This window comes from Strix aluco, chromosome 14 (genome assembly GCF_031877795.1).
Source record: "Strix aluco isolate bStrAlu1 chromosome 14, bStrAlu1.hap1, whole genome shotgun sequence".
NCBI lineage: Eukaryota > Metazoa > Chordata > Aves > Strigiformes > Strigidae > Strix > Strix aluco.
Window position 1 is genome coordinate 17,107,677 of NC_133944.1, and position 19,824 is coordinate 17,127,500.

At 42.4% G+C, this 19,824-nt stretch overlaps 1 protein-coding gene and 1 long non-coding RNA gene across 3 annotated transcripts in view; both read right to left on the bottom strand.

Annotated features, from left to right (window-relative positions):
* The window catches only part of LOC141929836 (uncharacterized), a 114,000-nt gene extending 101,827 nt beyond the window's left edge, over window positions 1–12,173 (bottom strand). The window contains exons 1-2 of the long non-coding RNA XR_012625118.1: window positions 12,047–12,173; window positions 9,823–10,005 (exon numbers count right to left, since the gene is read on the bottom strand). This is a non-coding gene — a long non-coding RNA (uncharacterized LOC141929836). The remainder of the gene's footprint in view (window positions 1–9,822; window positions 10,006–12,046) is intronic.
* Window positions 12,174–14,327: 2,154 nt separating this feature from the next.
* Window positions 14,328–19,824, bottom strand: part of SALL1 (spalt like transcription factor 1) — a 17,334-nt gene continuing 11,837 nt past the window's right edge. For both annotated transcript variants that reach the window (XM_074839619.1, XM_074839620.1), the window contains exons 3-4: window positions 16,684–19,824; window positions 14,328–15,618 (exon numbers count right to left, since the gene is read on the bottom strand). The exon at window positions 16,684–19,824 is cut by the window's right edge and continues 272 nt beyond it. In XM_074839619.1, the coding sequence (XP_074695720.1) occupies window positions 15,178–15,618; window positions 16,684–19,824 (3,582 nt within the window). In that variant the 3' untranslated portion in view covers window positions 14,328–15,177. The remainder of the gene's footprint in view (window positions 15,619–16,683) is intronic.

A 19,824-nucleotide genomic window follows, 5' to 3' on the forward strand; every position in this document is an offset into this window, starting at 1 on the left:
TTGCCTTCCCACCAAGGACATTCAATATTAAAAAAAAAAAGTATGGTTTTGATTTTGGCTTTTGAAGCTCATATGAAACATATATAAACACTGCCTGCAAGAGCTGAGCAAACATTTGTAAAAGTCCTCAACAGTCAAAATTAGTATAGCTTATTAGTACTACCTTTAAAACAGTTGTTTGATTTTACTTCGGTTTCATTTCACAATGAAACCTACTACAAATCCTAACTTAGGGGAAAGAAAAAAAAATAAATCAAAGCATCTTGTTTTGTCTTCAGGGGGAATTTTGTTCCTCTGCAAGAATAAACAGAACAGGTAGATTCCTAAGAAGACCACAATATTACATGGCATTGTTGTTGGACAGGTTTTCTAGTGATTTGTAAATGAAATTTTTTTAAGTACAGAAATAGACAAATATGGAAACATCTTTAGGTTTCAGATCCCAAAGACACAAGACATCATTCTTTTAAGCAGGTGTGCCTTCCTGAGCAGCTGCTTAAGATTAGTAAATTACAAGCTGAGGATTTTATTCTTAAATATGGCTAAAGAATAAAATCTTTAGTCTGGCAAGTTGGAGTCAAACTGCCACAATGAGCACCTGTTGAGAAAGCCCATTATTTGAAGCTGGGGGTTCTGGGTGAAAAGATCACTGTGAATTAATTTTGATTGCTTCACAAAACTCTGCATAACAAATGGTCTCTGACAGGGGTATCAGGGGACTTCCATTTGAAGGGGAGAAAAAAAGATTTTGTTTCTAGGAAGGTAACATAATCTCTGCAATGACATTAAAACACACCAGTGGCTGCACTTGCTTGAATCTCTCTTCTGAAACAGATTGTATGTGCTTAGGTTACCAGGTATTATGTTTGGGGAGGGGAAAGAGAAACAATTGATATCAAAATCTTATCTAAAAGATTAGCTAAGAAGAATATGGTCAGAGATCCATGAATCCTGAATTGTTAAGGCAGTTACTTGCTCACAAGTTTATTCACAGCCACGTTTCTGTGTGTTCTGGATTGCTATATACGTTGCCAAAATGGAAAAGGAGGAGAAGAGAATAAATCAAATCAAAGTTTTTGCAGTTGACTAAATAAATCAGCAGCTTTCTTGTACAAGTTAATTATAATAGTAAGTTAAAGTAACACTAAGGATCATATGAATATCTGGTAAATATTTCTCTCACTTGGTATACGGGCTATTGAATATGAAGCAGTTTCTGTCTCTCTGAAGTTTTCATCCGAAATAGACAAAAGTGCTACCTGTCTATCATTCCCTGATTAAATCTAAGGCCAAGCTTACCATCTGTTTGTGCAAATGAAAAGTGTAATATTCCACCAACTACTCTGCATGACCACTTTACCTAAGTGTTTCCTGCAAAATGATTTTCAGTTCATCCAGAGATTATTTTTAGAACAAAAAGAATCACCAGAAAGCACCATGCTTTTAGCTAATAATCATGATCCAGCTGACTTTATGCTTGATTTGTCAACTCTTAGCCATTAATAGTACATGAATTGCAACTTCTACAATTCCTTCAAAACTGACTGTAAAAGCTATATACATATGAAGATAATAAAATGCTCATATTGACCTCCCTTCTTATGTGAATTCTGTTTTTAAGGCAACCTGATTTATATCATCAGGGTATTGCACCTACGCAAAGACTTGGATGTGCTTGGATTCATAAGGGTACCAGAGGCTTGTGTCTATGCCTAGCAAAATCATTGCAGCCATAATAAAGCCAGAATACAGCCACACATTCTGTTAAATAAAAATAATAGAAAAAAAATCTAGGTAAATCAGATCCCGTACTTTGTTAATTTATGGTATAGGTAAGAATCACTCTAGTATTAGGCCACCAGGCATCTAATCTTTCCAACTTTTGCAGTATCTCTGTATTACACTACTGGGCACATGATGGCCAAGTGAACAAAGAAATACTGACGCTCTTCTATCTCATTCTAAAAACCAGACCGATGTACTGTCACAATCCCAGAACAGAAATATGAGATGACGTCTTCAAGCAGTGATGCTTTGCCGTTGTAAATAAAACTGATAAACTGAGCTGTTTGGAGTATTGTCCAAATGTATGTCAGCTCCATTTACCTGCACATACCTTTGACAACACTACGGTCCTGCAGCCCTCATGCCCAGCTCCTGCCATCCCAGAACCTTCCCACAGATGGATGCACAAGGGAGGAGCTGACTGCACAAAGACAGTGCCTCATATAAGTCACTTAAGTTGGACAATTCAAGGTTTTTCCCACCAACTTTATTTTTTTCTCCCAAGCTTCAGCTATCCTGAATAGCTCTTAAAACTAACACATGTATCTCTTCAAGCAATATATTTATCCTCCTGCTAATTCCATTGTTCATCTAATACAAGGCATGAAGCAATGGGTAAAAGTGGAAAAAAAAAAAATCCCAAAGAGGTTGTTTCATCTTTTTCTCTATCTTTTTTTTTTTAAAGATAAATTTTTTCTAATAATGCCCCTGTGATTCTATTACAGCACATTCAAAAAGCAAAGCACACTAGAAAAGTATGAGCAGTGGGAAATATGTAATATATCCTTCTGCTTTTTTTCTTCATGTCTCCAAAATAAACTACAAATTTCCCATGTTGAAAAGTTCTTCCTTAAGTTAATAAAATCTGTCACTTTCCATAATGGTTTATTTGAAGACAGTCCACAGGTGCAGTATTCTGTTGTTCACAGCTTGGGAAGTCAAGGCTTATAATAAAAAGCCCTCTGTGTTATGGTCCTCCTTCCCCATCAATTCACATCAAGTATTATTAGAATCATCTGCCACCTCAGTGGTGCTTCCTCTGTGCTCAAACTGCAGAAGCAACAATGACATTTTACTGCTCTGCAGGTGCTGCTGTGTGTGGTCATGAACACAGAAGTGTGGCCTGCTATTGTTCTCCAGTAGCACTTTGATCTCAAACACAAAAAGCCATAGCTGGCTGCCCTATTCATTCTTATGCTGGGTTTATATGGGTGAGAGAAAGAAGAGGTGACAAGAGATGGGCAATCCATAATATTTATTTCAACAAATGCTTCAAATCTTTTTAAACATCATAAGAACATGGCTCATTAAACTACAACAGCCTTGAAATTGTGTTATAAAACCACAAAACAAAAATCAATACTTCTGCTGGAAAGGAGGTAATGAAATATATCGAGTTGGTTGAAAAGTGGTTTGTATGAATCATAATATTATTATGTGCACATCACTTCTACTCCCAATACTTAAAGTTAACAAACTAGGGAGTGCTTTCTTTCCCATCACTTAAACAGGTGCTACGAGGTGGTATTTATCAAAGTTATTTTCCACACTCAATCCTTCTGCCATAAATAATGCTGGGATATAGGAGGCTTAGTAAAGGGAGATCAATTCAATGCATATTTGCTACCTGAGCTTCAGCTGTTGTATTATTTCACAGTCTGATCAATAGCGTGCTCTATAAGAGCAAAGGAAAAAGCCACAACATCACCCTGATGAGTCACTGTAGGTTTATTACTGAACCAGAAGGATGTAACATTTCTGATTTTAGTAAAGACTAAATTTGGTAGCAGCATTTGACTGCTATTAAATAGTTTAACACTCTAGTTCAAGTCTTTTGCAATGACTTGTCCAGATTTTCAGCAGTGTTACATAAACTCTTCTGGAATCAACACTCCCTTTTCTGAAAAAGATCCTCTGGAATATTATTTAGAATTCTCTCTCATTTATTTTAAACTGGCATTACTGCTCTTCAAGTGAATCCAGAGAAATCTGGTACTTAAAGACATTTTAACACAGGCAAGCAATAATGGCATTAAAAATGAACACTGAACAGTATGAGATGAAGGAACAGGAAGGAAGCACTCATGAAGGAGGCCTAAGTTATTTGATTCTCCCAGATGTTAATGTAGGTTTCTCACTCAGAAACTGTAGTGTAAGGTTCTATCGAACAAAACCCAGGAAAAATTCACCCCTTTCCACCCACAGCCCTTCACATACACATACTGTGAAAAGTTTCTTACTTAATCTTTCCCCAGAAAAATCAACCATAAATACCTGGAAACAATAAAGAACAGAAGGAAGAAGACACTAAATGAGACTAGCAAGAGGCTCAGCAGCTACTTGCAGCCACTATACTCTCACCCTCCTCAGAAATAAAAACCCAAATCTGCCAGAACTGCCCATCCCTGCCAACCCCCTTTTGTAGTGTAATCAGAAGACAGCAAAAACTTCCCATATCAAAATTCATCCATTTAAAAGGACAGTGCCACACCCACAAAAGTCTTTGAAGAAGAAATAAAGAAGAAAACCATATACCAAAAGTCAATTGATGTAGGGAACTAAAAGAAGGTTTTTTAAGACTTGTGCAGAGTGCTTAGATTAACTATTTCCACCAAAAGAAAAAATAGATAGTATTAAACAGAGTCCAAGCTAGGCTCTGGGAAGAGAGGAATACAGAGCATAACCCGAGACCTCTGTACCTCTGATTTGCTGAAGAGAACCAAGATGAGATCAACCCTTGATTTAGGACAAACTCATCCAAGAAATTTCCATAGTTGCCACTGCTGTAGCCAAAACCAACTTTGCTCATCATTTCTGACACTATGAACACTGACAGGGTAGACTGAACCATTTTACTGCACATCAGCCATTCCAAAGTCTCCTGTACTGGAGATCTGTCCTAACAGACATCCCATCATTTTAGATAGTTATGGTAGCACTGGAAAGAGTCAGAACGTCCACTCAGCACCAGAGACCAAAAGCTTAGATTTTATGTCACCCAAGCAGAAAAATCTCACTTTCTACAGCATGTGAGCTTCTAAGCCCAGCTGGGGGCTGTTTCTGCAGACACTGACGAAATGTCATCCTGTAAATGAACATCTCAGCTTTCCTTTAGCATGAAGAACAGACTAGTTTCTCCAATTCCAGCAGAGGTCCTTTCCAAATTATGCTTTGATTTTACTACTTACCAAGAGAGGAAGAAAAGGTACTACAGCTGGTAGGTACTGATATTTAATCTTGAATTTATTTTTACTTTATTGTTTTCTATAATTAGTCATCTTTCACCAGCTCTACTGCTGCTAGAACCTTTTCCAGTAACTGTCAACATTACACAGAGCCTTAACCCCTGAGAAAGAAAGAAAGAAAGAAAGAAAGAAAGAAAGAAAGAAAGAAAGAAAGAAAGAAAGAAAGAAGAGAAGTGGAATACAAGAGACAACTACTAATCCTGAAGAGAGAGACATATCACATCACCACAGGACTCCCTGCTACTTCAGAGCCTTCTCCAGTAACGAACTGTATGTTAACTTCATCCACTTATGGTTGAATCTCCCCCAAAACTTATTTGAGAATGCAGCAGCCTGGATTTGGCCCTCTACAAAGGGCTAAGAGTATACTGCATACATGTTCCCACAGTCCCATCCTGTGTCAACTACAGGAGCCTGACTACATCATGGCTCTATCAGCACATTGACTCCTTTATGCTTGTACACATAAAGAATAATCAAACAACAAACTAATTGCTTTCATTTGATAACAATAAAAAAAAAAAATCATTATTTTTCTGGGGGAAAACTGCTGGCCAGACAGGGCAGGCATGAGGATGATAGTGTGTTTGTCTAGGATGTCAGCTTGTAACTGTCCACTGTCATGGGATTTGGGCCATGATTTTAAGTGACTTTGTGTCATCATGTTTTAAAAGCCTGATTTTCAGACAGAGTAGCACTTTCTAAAAATCATGATTCTTTGGGATGGTTTAAATGGAGCATTATATGAATTGAAATAGCAAAATAAAGCATTGAGCAAGCTTGAAATTTAGGCCAAGTTGAAAGAAAGGTACGTGTGTGTCGGGTGGAAATTGCTGCCCACATTCTTCATTTCTCCTGTTCTTATTGTTGTTACTGTTGTCAATATCTGATTTTCAGATAAAAAGAAAGCCCTTCGAGATGAGCAGTAGATAAAATCAGGACTTCAGACCTTAGCTGACAGTTACTTCAGACTCCTGATGAAATGAAACTCACTCTGTTCTGTTTCTCTGCAAGACGGTCAGGGAAAGAACATCTAAACATAAACAGAACTTGCTGACTTCTATGGCCAGTGTTTCAAAACCCAGAGTTACCCTTTCAAAAGCAAAGATTGTCACTGCCATATATAGGGTTATAAGGAGCAAATTGGTCAAACAGAGAAAAATCTCTCAGAGGATCCAAAAATATCTCCTGTCTTTATCATCATTGCTAGTGCTCAACAGTAGAGCAGACAATGGATGTACCTGCAGCTGCATTTCAACACATGGCTGCACTACTGTGCCTGTTGCTTGTCATTTTCTACAGTACATGGAGATACATACTCTCTGGGAGAAAACAAGGAGCATCAGGAACATTACAGAGACTTGCACCAAAAACAGCAGCTGCAGAGGCCTCCAATTTGCACACTTTATTTCAGTGCACTCTCCACTACACAATACTGGCACTAGCCCTTTCACATCTTCCCTCCTACCTCACACACTACCCTCAAACAACCAGAAAGTCACTAAGGCAACAAGCCTGACCCTAAACTGTCATACTGTACATCATCCAGCATTTTTCTTGTGATTAAATATAACCTTTAAAATTCCATATACTTTGTTTTACCATTTTTTTTCATACACGGGGAATATATCAAGAGAACTCATTACCTGCAGTCCAGGCTGAAAGTTATCTGTGATAAGTATCACTGAAATTGGAAATCAACTACAGGCACTTATCTGCAAGGCAGCAAATACAATTAATATTTCCTTGTACTGTGCCTCAGAAAGGGACATTCTGTCTATATGGAAAATTTTGAAAGATTGTGTCTACATCCAGTAGTTCAGCAAAAATACAGTATCTTGAGACCTTTTGCAAAAATTGATTATTTGTTCTTACAAATACAGTAAAAATGTAAGCATGTACAACATGGCATTCACTTTTAAACTTCATCTGGTAAGTGGCAAATGTGGTCCTGAGCTACCAGCAGAGCACTTCCAGGTGTTCTGATAGATGCTGAAACTCAAAATAGCTGTTTTGTATTGGATATTTTATAAGCATTTATATTCCCAGAGAGGAGCCATGTATGGCATACACACATTGTAAAAGACCAATCTGAAAAGTTTCATATCTAAATATCCAAAATAAACAGAAATTAAAGGTAAGGAACTATTGTTGGCATCATTTTACAAAGCACATCAAGAGCAACTTGCCCAAGGCAACACGTGCCCAGAGCCAAGGATGAAACTTCCATTTCCTAAATTAGCCCCTCACACTTTAACCACAAGTGAAACCTTTACATAAGCCTCCAAGGTTCCAAACCACGCACAATTAAAATGTAATAAATTCCATTCAACAGCACTAACAATAAAGGAATATGTGTGCATCGAGCTAGTACATGCATCAGTAGATAGCGGGTGAAAGCAACAACAAAATAATATGTGCAAACATCACCGATGCAGGAATTAAATTTCAGAATTGCTGTCAACTTTTCATTTTCACTAATTGCTTTTAAGAAAGCCGGACATTTTTCCTCAGTCCATTTTACCTTTTTCCTCCATTTGACAAATATTGATTTTCATTTCCTCCAAGTTTAAGTGCATTGAATGCTATTGTGACTGGTTTGTTTGCTTTTTTGTTTGTGTCCCAGCTTTATTGAGGATGCCAGCATGAATGCATACAGCTTTGGAAAGAAAGAATTGGTTTAATAACTTCTTCAAATCCAGGAGAGAACACAGAAGCCCAGTCTACTTTTTTGTATAGGTCAAGCAAGAAGTGTGACTCTAGGCGACTATCTAATGTCAGTAAGGAGACTGCTGAAGTAATAGCCTTGGTGTTTTAAGCTGTTACTCCTATGCTCTGTCACAACAGGACAAATTCTCAAATTCTGGAGTGTTCTCCCTCCACTTCAGCGCAAAGTTAGACATAGTATCTTAAAAATGCCTTTGGGGGCATTTTAAGCTAAGCCCATTTTGTAGACAGTTGGCCCTTTAGGAGGCTTGGTTTGGAAGGCAACATCTCATGAAATTCTGGCTCAAACGAGCTGCAGCTTTACGAATTCTCTTCTGCCTGACTCACAGTTACATAGGCTCAATCTCCTTTCGTAAGATGATCTCCTCAAGCTTTGTGAACATGCCTGGTACATTTTGGACACTTCCCTATCTTATGGTCTTATTCACCAAGTAAGAAATCACTCCATCTTTGTAGTGATATGAATAAAGAGTGCTTACGTGATCTATTCCACCCTTTCAAATATGGAAGGGGGAGGAAATCTCAGTGGAACGAAATAAACATCTGGACTGAAAAGGAAAGACAGTAACACCTTAAACTGCCACAGACACTGTTACAGAAATTGTCTGTGCAGCGCTCAGACATTCATCAGTGTTAGAAGCCAAAACAAGTTCAGCTGACTTAAGCAGGGGGTTAAATTAGTTTACATGTATCAGCACCAGAGGTCTATGCTGGTATTAAGAGATCCCCCATAACTGAGCTAACTAGTGATCTAGCCATCACAAACAGCCTCGTTCTCATCAGCAGCTCTGACACAAGTTGCCGAGAGGACTTGGTATTCAGCCTAGACAAGTAAACAGACACATAAACCTCTGAAATCTGTTCTGTCTCTCTCTATATAATTTGCTATTCTCTGGATCCTCTAACCAACAGAAAGATAGGAGTTCATATGAATGCACAGTTAGCATTGAACACGATTATCCACTTAGTTATTGTACATATGAAACAAATGTTAGCTTCAGTATGTATTAACTGACATTTTAAAATCCCAATGAAAGGAAAGCAATTTAGAATTATTCACTGCCAAAGGAAGCTCATTTTCAAAACAGGCACTGCTTTGAAAAAAAAAATCTTAACGTGATTCATTTGGTTAGTCTCACTGGCTCCGCTTTGAAATTATTTTTCATGGAAAAGATGGGGAAAAGAAAGAAAGAAAGTAGTGACCAGTGGGGTTAAATCCATGACAGCGTGCCAGACTCCTCCATTTTTCGCTTTCCATATTCAATTCTGAATACTGCTTGTGTTGCACCACCTGATGCCAGGTGCTGCAGGGCTTCTGCTACACCCACCTGACATTGTGATGCTGCATTTTTAAGGCCTTTAAATAATGAAAATAGACCTTTGCACTTCAGCACTGCCCTGGTCAAGAGAGCTGTCTGTACAGATGATGCGAATGCCTGCCAACATGGAGAGACTTCTTAATTTTGAAATGAAATGACACCAGGAGTTTCAGGGCTGATCGTTCCAGTGAGGACCTTCCTTATTAGCACTAGTGACAAAGTCTAACATGGGCGTGGACGTCATTTGGTCCTCATCTAACCTGAATTTAAACTGCTTTCCAAAATGACAGTAACTTCTGAAAGTTAAGAAAAGGTTGCAATTTGGGTTAATTAGTTAACTGCTATAAAAAGGAAGATGATACCGCTTCCTTATTCTACAACTCTCCTGTAGGCATTCTCACAGGTATACCATATGCTCAGTGTCAACTGCACCCAAGATGCTGGCCCCACCCACCATGCAGAGCATTGCAGAGAATGTCTCCAACCCTTCAGTGCATGTTATTCACCAGCTCTCTCAGTGCTAGACAGATTTGAGCACTAAAGAAAACCTCTTTCCTGGTCTCCCATTCTCACTCTACTGCTCCTCCTCCCATATCATCAAGAGATTTTGCCTCTGGATTCAAAAATACGTCTAAAGAGAAACAGAAGCTAAAATGGAAACCCAAGTAAGAGACTCATATTAGGACAAAACTATAATATCATTTGAGCCAGAAACTTAATCACTGCCAAGCTTACACCTCACTTACCTGTAAAATATTCCAGCCACCACATGTGATTCAGGGCCTTCCAGTATCCCATGTCCCTGGAACAAGGAGATCTTCTCAAGGAAGAATCATCATGTACTTGCCACCTTTCAGGCATCTGCTAGGCCACTGCCAGTAGCGACAGAGGGACTGGGTCACGGTAGCCATTCTGATATTAGCTATAACCTGGATGTAAGAACCAGAAATATCACATCAGGAAACAGAACATAAACGCAGCTGTCAATAACTCTGTTCTCAGCTGAAGTTGCATACTTTCCAATTATTCCTGTTCTTTCCTATTAAGATTAATATTTCCAAGCCTCTACTCCTCCTTAAGTTTTTGTCTAGAGATAGATATTTATACAAGAGACTGTATTGTATGTGAAATTTTTAAGTCATTATATTTCAACTCAGCAGTTAAGAGACATATTGCTTCTGGCTTATATAAATAACTGTACCCACCTATTTGCAAGACATTATTTTAACTTCTGTCAACTCATATTCATGGGAGAAGGAAACCAAATAGAAACATGTTATTTCGATTTAAAAACCCTAGAGATAAAACTGGAGAAGTACTGAAGACTGGCAGGGAGGCAGCAAAAAAGAACTGCCACGTTACAAAGTCACACCTTCTCCTGCCAAGTAAAACTGGCCTCCTGCAAAGATGCAACCTGCTGCTTGTGACTTCAGGACTCCCAAATGCAGGAACTATGCCCCAAAGAAAAGGTCAAATCAAGCAGCAACTGTTGCATTTTGATGGTCAGCAGCAAATATTCTTTCCAAAGCAGGGCTGGAGAGATTTGTTGACCACTGCAGCAGGGAAGGCTTGCAGCCTGTCCCTAAATCTCAAACCACCGCCTAGTCCAGGAAGAAGCGCCGAAATTATCCGACTTTACCCTGAGAAAAGGCCTTAGGATTTGGTCGTCATTAGCACACGGAATAAGGCAGGCAATGTGGTGCGCCCCTTCCCTTCTCACACCTGCCTCGCCAATAGAGAAACCTCATTCCTGCCCATCCGATATGCTGCCCTGACCCTTCTCTCCACTCTGCTGGTATAGTAGGTCCTTCTGATTAGCCCTCCACGCCCTTTTCAGGCTTTCATTCCGTCTGCTCCGCTACATCTACGCAATTTGCCCCACGGAAGCGCCCACCCGCTGGGCTCCTTCGTGACCGCGGCACCGCGGGCGGGCCGGGCGTCCCCCTCGGCGGCCAGGGGAACGGCGCGCCCCAGCTCCCCTCTCTCAGTCGCCGCCACGTCCTCGCTTCCTCTCCTCCCTACGGTATTCGGGGAAAGCCCCAAATTCCCGGGCCGTCTGCTAACAAAAACGCCCGGCGGGAGCGGGAGCCCCGCGGCTTACCCAGCCGGCACGGGCCGGACACCTCCGGCCGCTCCGCCGCGGGCTCTTCGCAAGCGGGGAAGTTTCGCACGCTATTAGCCCAATTTTTAAATAAATCACGTCTGTTTCTGGGGGAAGAAAATTACTTGGGCTGATTAAATGAATGCGCTGAACGATCGCTGGCGCTTAGAAGAAAAAAAAAAAAAACACAACGAACAAACACACCCCCCCCCCCCCCCCCCCCGTGCTTTATTTTAATGGATGATAAAATTCTGATGGGCGAGGAAAGGGGGAAAAAAAAAAAAAAGCAGGCGAAGAAAACTTTGTTGCTAGTGAGAAAACTGCGGCCGCGCAAACAAAACTGTAAAGAAAAAAAAAAATCTATTCTTGAATAAGGATTAATTCAATGTCTGTGAATAGGAAATCCTGCGCTGGGTAATTGCAGCGAGGTAGCGCGGCGCCCAGCTGCGAGGCGACGCGGGCACCTTTGTGCGCTTGCCAGAAGACAGCTCTGGGGAGAGGTAACTTCCCCCGGTCCCCACGGTCTGGTGTCAAGTAACGGGAAATTTAACATTCCGCATTTCCAGAGCAAATTATCCCCCCGCCCCCCCGCTCGCCGGCAGCTCGCCGGCGGCCAGCCGGGCGCTCCGCCTGACGGGGCGGGGAGCCCCGCGCCGACCCTGACCCCGCACCCCGCGGGGCGCGGCCTCAGCACCCGCCGGGGATGTCCCCGGCTTCGGCAGCGGCCCGCGCTGCAGCTCCGTTCCGGGGCGGCAGGAGAAACGGAACGGAAAGCCGGTCTGCAGCGCGGGGGTAACGGCCCGGCACCCTCCGCCAAGCCCGGCGCAGCGGGAGGCACGGGCAGGGTCGATTCCCGCCCCAGCACCCACCTGCGCAGACGGTAGCGAGGGAAGCACAGAGTGAAACGGCAGCAACAGCCCGGCGGGGGAGGGCACGGAGCGCACCGGCTCATTAGGGGAACCCCCGCCCAGCCGGGCTCACTCGTTGCAATCAGGCGGGCGGCCGGGGGAAAGGGGGTTCCGCGGACCCTCGCCCGCCGCAGCCCCGTCCCCGGGGCGGGCTCCCCGCGGCCCCAGGGAAACGCTTCCGAGAGGCTGGGGGATAAAAGGGGCGTTCGCCGCCCGCGGGGGGCACCTGACCTTGGGCGAGGAAACGCGGCCCCTCGGGCAGCGGGGCGACCCGCGCCGCGCCCCCCTTCCCTCCCCCCCGCGGTCGCCGGTGCCCGCTCCGCCGGCACCCCCTCAGCGGGGCGAGGAAGCTGCCGCCGCCCCCCCCGCGCTCGCGCCGAGCGGCCGCGCGAGCTGCCCCCGCCCCAGCCCCCAGCGCGCGGGCAGCGGGCCGAGGGAGGCGGGCGGGCTGCGCCTGAGGGAACGGGGCGTGCGGCGGCCGGCGCGGGGGAACCCGAGGGTACTAGCAAGAAGATTACTGAAGTGGTTTGTGGGTTGTTTTTTTTTTTCTTTCTGAAAAACGCCAAGCGCACACGTTACCCAGCGTCCGGGAGCGGGGTGCCCGCGGAAGCTCGCGCGTGCGGGGCCCGGGCGCGGCTTCCCGGGCCGGGCCGGGCCGCTGCCCCTTTTCTGGAGGGGCTGAAAGGGCCTCGGCCCCCAAAGACTTCGCTTTAACGGGAGAAGAGGGTCCGAGGGCTGGAGTTCAAGCTATTAATGAAACTCAAGCCGCGTAAAGGAAACCCTCCCAGAGCACTGGGGTCTGCTAACCCTGCCTCGCTTTTCTGTTGCACAAATCTAAACTCAGTTTAAAAGGAGAATTAGTTAGTATTTCATTGATAAAATCATCAAAATCCGTTTAATTTACCTTTTTCTGAGACCAAAAGGTGACTTGAAATTCTTAAATATTCACATTGACAAGCCAGCTGGCTCTAGTGTACAATTTACACGTTAACAAAAATGCATATCATGTACCAGATGAATCATCACATTCGAACAGGAAAAAGTTCTAAAGACATGAAGTCCAAGAGGTATTCAGACTACAGCGTTAATACTTTACTAAGGATTCATAGTCATGTGAAGGGTAAAAGTCCTCAAGAAAAGTATTTCTCACCCCAGCTTTTCAGTGTTAAATCCTCTGTGGTGCCCAGCTTACAACTCAAGACTACTAGGGGGAAGAGCAAAGTGATTGCTTCTTGTTTAAAAAGGCAAGCAACTCCCCCCACACTGATATTAAAGAAAATCCCATAACACAAAATACTTGAATTTTGGAATTTAAAAATATATATTCACATGAACATAAAATTGGTTATTCCTGTTGGGTTTTTTGAAGGCATAATTCGAAGGCAAACTGATTTATTTTTCATAAACGAGGAGATAAAACGCTACTGGGTGAAAATATTGGGCTGAATTCTGTTTCCCCAAATGCCCATTGAGGTTAATGATCATTGCAGGTGCAAAAGGGAAGCCAAATCATGTGCAAGGCCAAAGCAATTTTTTTTTTTTTTTTTTTACCATCAAGTTATAAACCCCATATAATATAGGGAGGCTTGCAAGTGGACATCTTAACACAGATAGAGCAGCGTAAGCATGCCACAAACATACAATCTCATAGAATAAAATTAATATCAAATATAAAGCATTTGAACCAAATCAAGCCTTAAATGTGATAAATTATTTCCTTCAAAGGAAACTTACCTAGGCTCAATAAGGTCTTTGCTAGCAGCATTTTTTTTTATAAAGAAATTAAAAATGCCAAAATATCTACAATTTTATGAGGAGAAGGAGTTGAATAGTTAAGGAGAAATTTCCCACTGTTAGGGGGTATGAAAAATATACTAGCAATTAATATGCAATACATATATGTATACCCATACTTACAAATATAAACACACACATTGGACAGTTCATGTTAACCAAGGGAAAGGCTAAATAATACAAAGTGATTACTAAATACAGGTACACTTTAAAAACACAGAGACAGCAAATTTTATCTGTTGCAAAAATGTATTTGATTACTCGAGTAAAATTACAGTATCTCTGCTGTTAGTAAGTATTAAATGTTAAAGAAACTGGACCTCTTCTCCTTTCAACTTTCCGAGAAAGTGCATGTAACAGTCCAAGGTTCCCCCTGCCCCCCCCAATACCTAATACAAAATAAACAAACACTATACTTGTTCCCTTGGTCAAGGAGTAGGGCTTGGTCTTGTAAGGAACATATGTACATTTTAATGAAAGTGATGTCTTATTGTATATACAGGAGCATCTACAGTTGTCCACGGAAGTTGTTCAAGATGCCATACTTAGCAGCATTGTGAAAGTCCAGCACATTTTCTATAATGAATATACCTACAAGGCAAAATGTTACGTCTCAGTTTCAACTACCAAAACAACACTTCAGTATCTTCTCTAATAATCCGCGTGCTTATTACTGTACAGAAATGTATTAACATTTAAGACGACTCAAGTAAAAAGCACAATACAAATAACAGTTCAAAACGGAAAATGTTAAACCTACAAAAATTAAAGCAGTTTTAATTTTATAATAAAAATCAAAAACTGAGCTGTGTAAAGGACCCACACTGTTCAGTCTATATTCTCTCAGTCCTTTTCTTAACTCTGTTTGGAAAAATTAAACAATGTGTTTGCTGATAAAATTTCCAGCAGGATCAAAGTGTACATTTATATACAGATTTTTATTAGAGATCTAATGCATCACTGAGGCATCGCATCAGAGTTCATGTTAAACTGGATATAGAAAATAAGTTAATGCCAGAATAAGATCACCTAGCAGAACAGACTTGCAACTGCCATAAATGTTACAGCAAGTTTACAGCACTCTAGTCGATTAGTATTTAGTTCAAAATACAGGAGACCAAAGTTAATGCTTGCATTTGTTTGCAAAGCAAGGTTATATCACTAATAAATAAGCTCTCTTAGAACTCTAGAAGTAGAACATGGTACAAAAGAAAGTCTTTGCAATGTTGTAGCCTGCAGCTTGAAAAAAGCAACCCTAGGTTGCACTATTTGCAGGAATGTTATTTATGAAGTTTTTTCTAATTTGTTACAATTTCTTTGTTGTCTTCCACGAAACGCGTAAAACGGAAGTTTGTCCCATTTTCATTGCTTGCCATTTTCTCCAGACCAGCTAGAGGTGCGTTGGGTTCTGAATTCTGCAGCTTCTCCAGGCTTCCCGTCAAGCCGCTGATGGGAGAGCTGCCGCCGTTGCCCAGGCCCCCCGGCGCTGGAGGGATGCCACCATTCTGGATGACAGAGATCTCGTTGGTCTTCATGGCCAAGCCATTGGAGAGTGCTGCTGCGTACTGGTTCCAGAAGCTGGAAGGGTCTCCATTCCCCGACCGCGCAGCCAAATCCTTCTGAAACATTTCTGGGAACTTCACAGGATTGCCTCCTAGAAATGTCATGGGGCCATCTACGGAAAGTCGTCTGCCTCGTCTTGCAGGAGTACTGTTCCACATGTGAGTGCCCATGTGAACCTGAAAGGAAAGAAAGGAAGAAACAAACAAACAAAAAATAGGGGTTGACATGGATTTCAAACTTATTTTGATCACAGAGAAGGCAGCAGTCCATGAACATGTCCAGTCTTGTTACATAATGAACGGCACTAAAGGTAGTGGATGCAGGGCTCCATTTCCCATCTGGAATAATAAATAAACTTCTTCTGGATTAGCCCATCACCATCACCCAGAATGCCCCGCTTTCCTGCTGAACAATGCATTACTTGTTACTCTTTTTTTTATTACATGTATTTAGTTTATAATGACTTCACGTTATTCTGTCAATTGCAGATAGCTGCTTTCAGGGCTAGAATTGCTATGTCCACTTTCATTGCAATGGTAAGTATTGTATTTGACACCCTTTACCCTATAAATGTCCTTTTCAGACAGGCAGAAAGTATCCTTTACTGATTGCTCATCGGAGAGCCTTGTGTATAGACAGAATGGCCTGAAAGTAATTATTCATCTCGCATTACTGGCAGCAACCTCTAGAGAAATACTCTGTCAACAGAAAAATGTACACAGTAAAGTGCTCAACTGGTGTTCTAAAACTTAAGTATATTTGCTTTTTCAAACACATATCAGTAGAAAATGTTAGTTATATAATCAATTAAAGTAATGCCCATTAGTTCCAGAATTATGTTAATAGTTTTTTTAAACACTCATCATCTTACATGATACTTATGAAAAACAGCACATTCAGGAACCTTTCACTTCTTAAAGAGGTGAGTTACAAAATGCATTTCTCCGTTAATTAATACTCCTTACCATCATTTGGCTGTTCCATTTCACACTCTACATACACAGTCTTTGCTGGTAGATGAATTTTAATTAAGCATCAAAAACAGCTCACACTTCAGATCAGCTGCCAACACAAGCACTCAACAAGAGGACATCTAGGTCTACCAGAGCTGACTAAACACACCATTTGTCACACCGCAGATACCCAAAGGTACCACTGCTTGCGGCATTAACAGATGTGAAAAATTAAAAACCCCCAGCAAGGAGAAAATGAAACCTAAGAACAGCAAGAGGAAGAAGTACCTTCAGATTGCCTTTTGTTGTGAATGCTCTTCCACATATAGTGCAGGCAAAAGGTTTCTCACCAGTGTGTGTCCTTTCGTGGATCTGCAGAGCACTGGAGGAAGAAAATGTTTTCCCACACGTGTTGCAGTAGTGCTGTTTGGGGGTTCTTCTGGGGAGAGCAGGGAGCAGGACAGGGGACGTGGCAGAGGAGGACAGTGGCCCCGAAGCAACTAGACCAGAGGGTGCTTCTTTGCTGTCCTGAGGAGAGCCGTGCACAAAGCCGTTAACCTCAGTCTTTATGAGCGATGACAGTGAATTAGCAGGCATAACCGAAGAGTTCTGATTAGAGCCGATACTGGAATTGGGCTCAAAAAGTTGTGATGGTAGATCTCGCATTTGATGTGTCAACATATGCTGCTTCAAATTACCCTTTGTGGAAAAGCCACGATTGCAAACTGTGCAAATAAATGGTCTCTCTTTGGTATGACTTCTGTAATGAATGTCCAAGGCACTCTGACAAGCAAATGTTTTGCCACAAATGTCACATGCGGTGTTCTTAAATTTACCTCTATCTCTGAAAGGAAAGAGCATACTCAGAGACTCTTCTTTAATCATTTTATCAGTGTTACTAGACGTCAAGTCCAAAGCACCACTGTTAGCAGGGGTTGGAGACAAACCATTGGCAAACTCACTTGGTAAAGCTCTTACTGGTTTCTCTTCGATACTCGGTGACTTGTGGTAATCATTAGTGCTGTTGGATGGGGACAAGGCCTGCATGGAAGAGGTAGACTCTGAGACAGCAGGGCTTCCAGCACTTTGGCTTTCCATATCACCACCGACAGATGACGAATCATTAGTCAAAACGTCCCCTTCCACTGACCCATTTTCAACTGACTTTAAGCTTGCCTGAAGTTGCTCAGCAAGTCCTGCATTGATCATTTTCATCTGATTTTCCAAAGCAGCGATACTTGACATTTCCAGAGGCAGAGGGGAAGAAGACAAGCTGTCTTGCGATGCATCTGCAGATTTAGGTGTATCTGGCACGCTGCTGTCAGGACAGTCTTCCATGTTCTCATCTGAGAAGTTGTCTATATCATCAAAATTCTTATCATCAAATGATCCTGTATCTGATTCCATTGACTCAGGATAGTTTTCCGTCACTGGGGTGTTGGGGATCTGCCCTCCCATGTGCATTCGGATATGTTGCTGTAGCACAACAGCGTTGGTGAATTTTTTCTGGCAGATCGGGCATGAATGTTGTACTCTCAGCGGGGGCATGGCACGGTGGACACTGTAATGAGTCTTTAAGTTGCCTTTAGTAGTGAAAGCACGACCACAGATTTTACATTTAAACGGCCTCTCACCAGTATGCGTGCGATAATGCATTTTCAGTGCACTCTGGCAACTGAGAACTCGGTGGCAAATGATACACTCGTTAGGATCGGTTGCCTTTTTGTCAATGTTTTCTACCAGTTGCTGCAATTTTGACGTTTCAGATGCTGGCGTTGAATCCAATAGTCCTCCAAATGGAAACTTTGCCTTAAATTGCTCTGACATTAGAGGCATCAGTGGATTTGTAAAAGTGGCAACACCGCTGGAGCCCGGGTCTCCTGCCGGTGAGCTCACGGAGCTGCTCATATTAGTGACGGCGCTTGTGTTTTGAGAGTTTTCTTCCATTTTGCCATTTGAGGTAGGCAAAGCACCAGCCTCTACCTCATCAGAAAGTCCATTGGAAATTTTTGATGTGGGATCAGCTGTTCCCAAGTCACTCTTGACAGAGCAGGGAGGGCTAGCAGAAGGATGGCTAATGGGAATCGGCTGAGGCTCCTCCGTTTTGATAAATGGGGTCAAGCTTGGAATCGTTGGCGGGAGTGGCAGGCCAACAGAAGTCGTCAGGGTGGAGAGGACTGGCTTGCTATCCAGCCAGCTCGTGACAGGTTTCTCTGGGGGTATAGACATCCCGTAAGGAATACCTGTGCTTGTAGGAATATTGTCCAAATGCTCTGGCACTGGGTACGGATTCATCTGAATATGAGGGTATTTTTCTTTATGACGCTGAAAGTGGACCTTTAAGTTTCCCTTTGTGGAGAACCTGTTTCCACATATGTTGCATTTAAATGGCCTCTCGCCCGTGTGAGAACGTAAATGAATCTGCAAGGCACTGTCACTCCCAAACACTTTAGCACAGAACCTGCATTTATGCTTAAAGAATGCCTCATCTGAATTACTTTTTGCTTCAAAAGCAGTTACATTTGGTGGCTTGCTTTTTCTTTGCTGTGCCAAGGCAGTCAAGGAGTTTAAATCCTCTGCAGGTGTTCCAATATTGGACAAGGGACTGGAGAAAACAGAGTTACTAGGGGTGGGCTGAGGTAGAAGTGGATTAGATGCAGGACTTAATAAACTGCTTATTGCAAAAGCTGGTGAAGATGATGCTGATACTGGTGGGTTGCTGAGCTGTGAGCCACCAATACTTGAAGCCACTTTTTCTGAGGACGGTGTTGTAACTGCTGCTGCCAATATGTTAATATTTGGAGAAGAGCCACTACTGGATGGAATTAGAGTGTTGCCAGGGTTGCTCTGAGGTAGCTGTATAGGGGGTAGCTGTTTCACACCACTGATGCTGGCAGATTGACTAGCAAGGCTTTGTGCTAATCCAGCTGCTGCAGCCAGCTGCTGGGATAAATGGGAACTTAATGTGGACAAGGGGTTGGCAGATGTTCGTAAAGTACCTTGAGAAGGGCTAGAAGATGTTGGCATGTCTGTATTTTGGGAAGCCAACAGTAATATTTGGTGACGAATTTGTTCAATCAGTTGCAACTGATGGATCTGCTGCTGCTGTAACGCCAACAGTTGCTCCATCAGGGCAGGTACAGCAAGTTTACTGTTCGATGCACCGTTACATCTCGCTTCCTGTGAGAACTGTGCTACTGCCACTTTCGTACTCTGAAGGTTTTCAATTATTACATTACTATTTATCACTGAAAAGTTGCCTAATGTTGTCAGATCCCCTATGTGAGGTAGAGAGGTTGTTACAGCTGAGGTACCCATTGTGGAGCTGTTACTGCTTGCAATACTATTGTTGACACTCTTGGAACTGCTACTGCTATTGTTAATGCTGGAAGCCTCCACATCCATGGATTCTTCCCTGTCAAGTTTGTT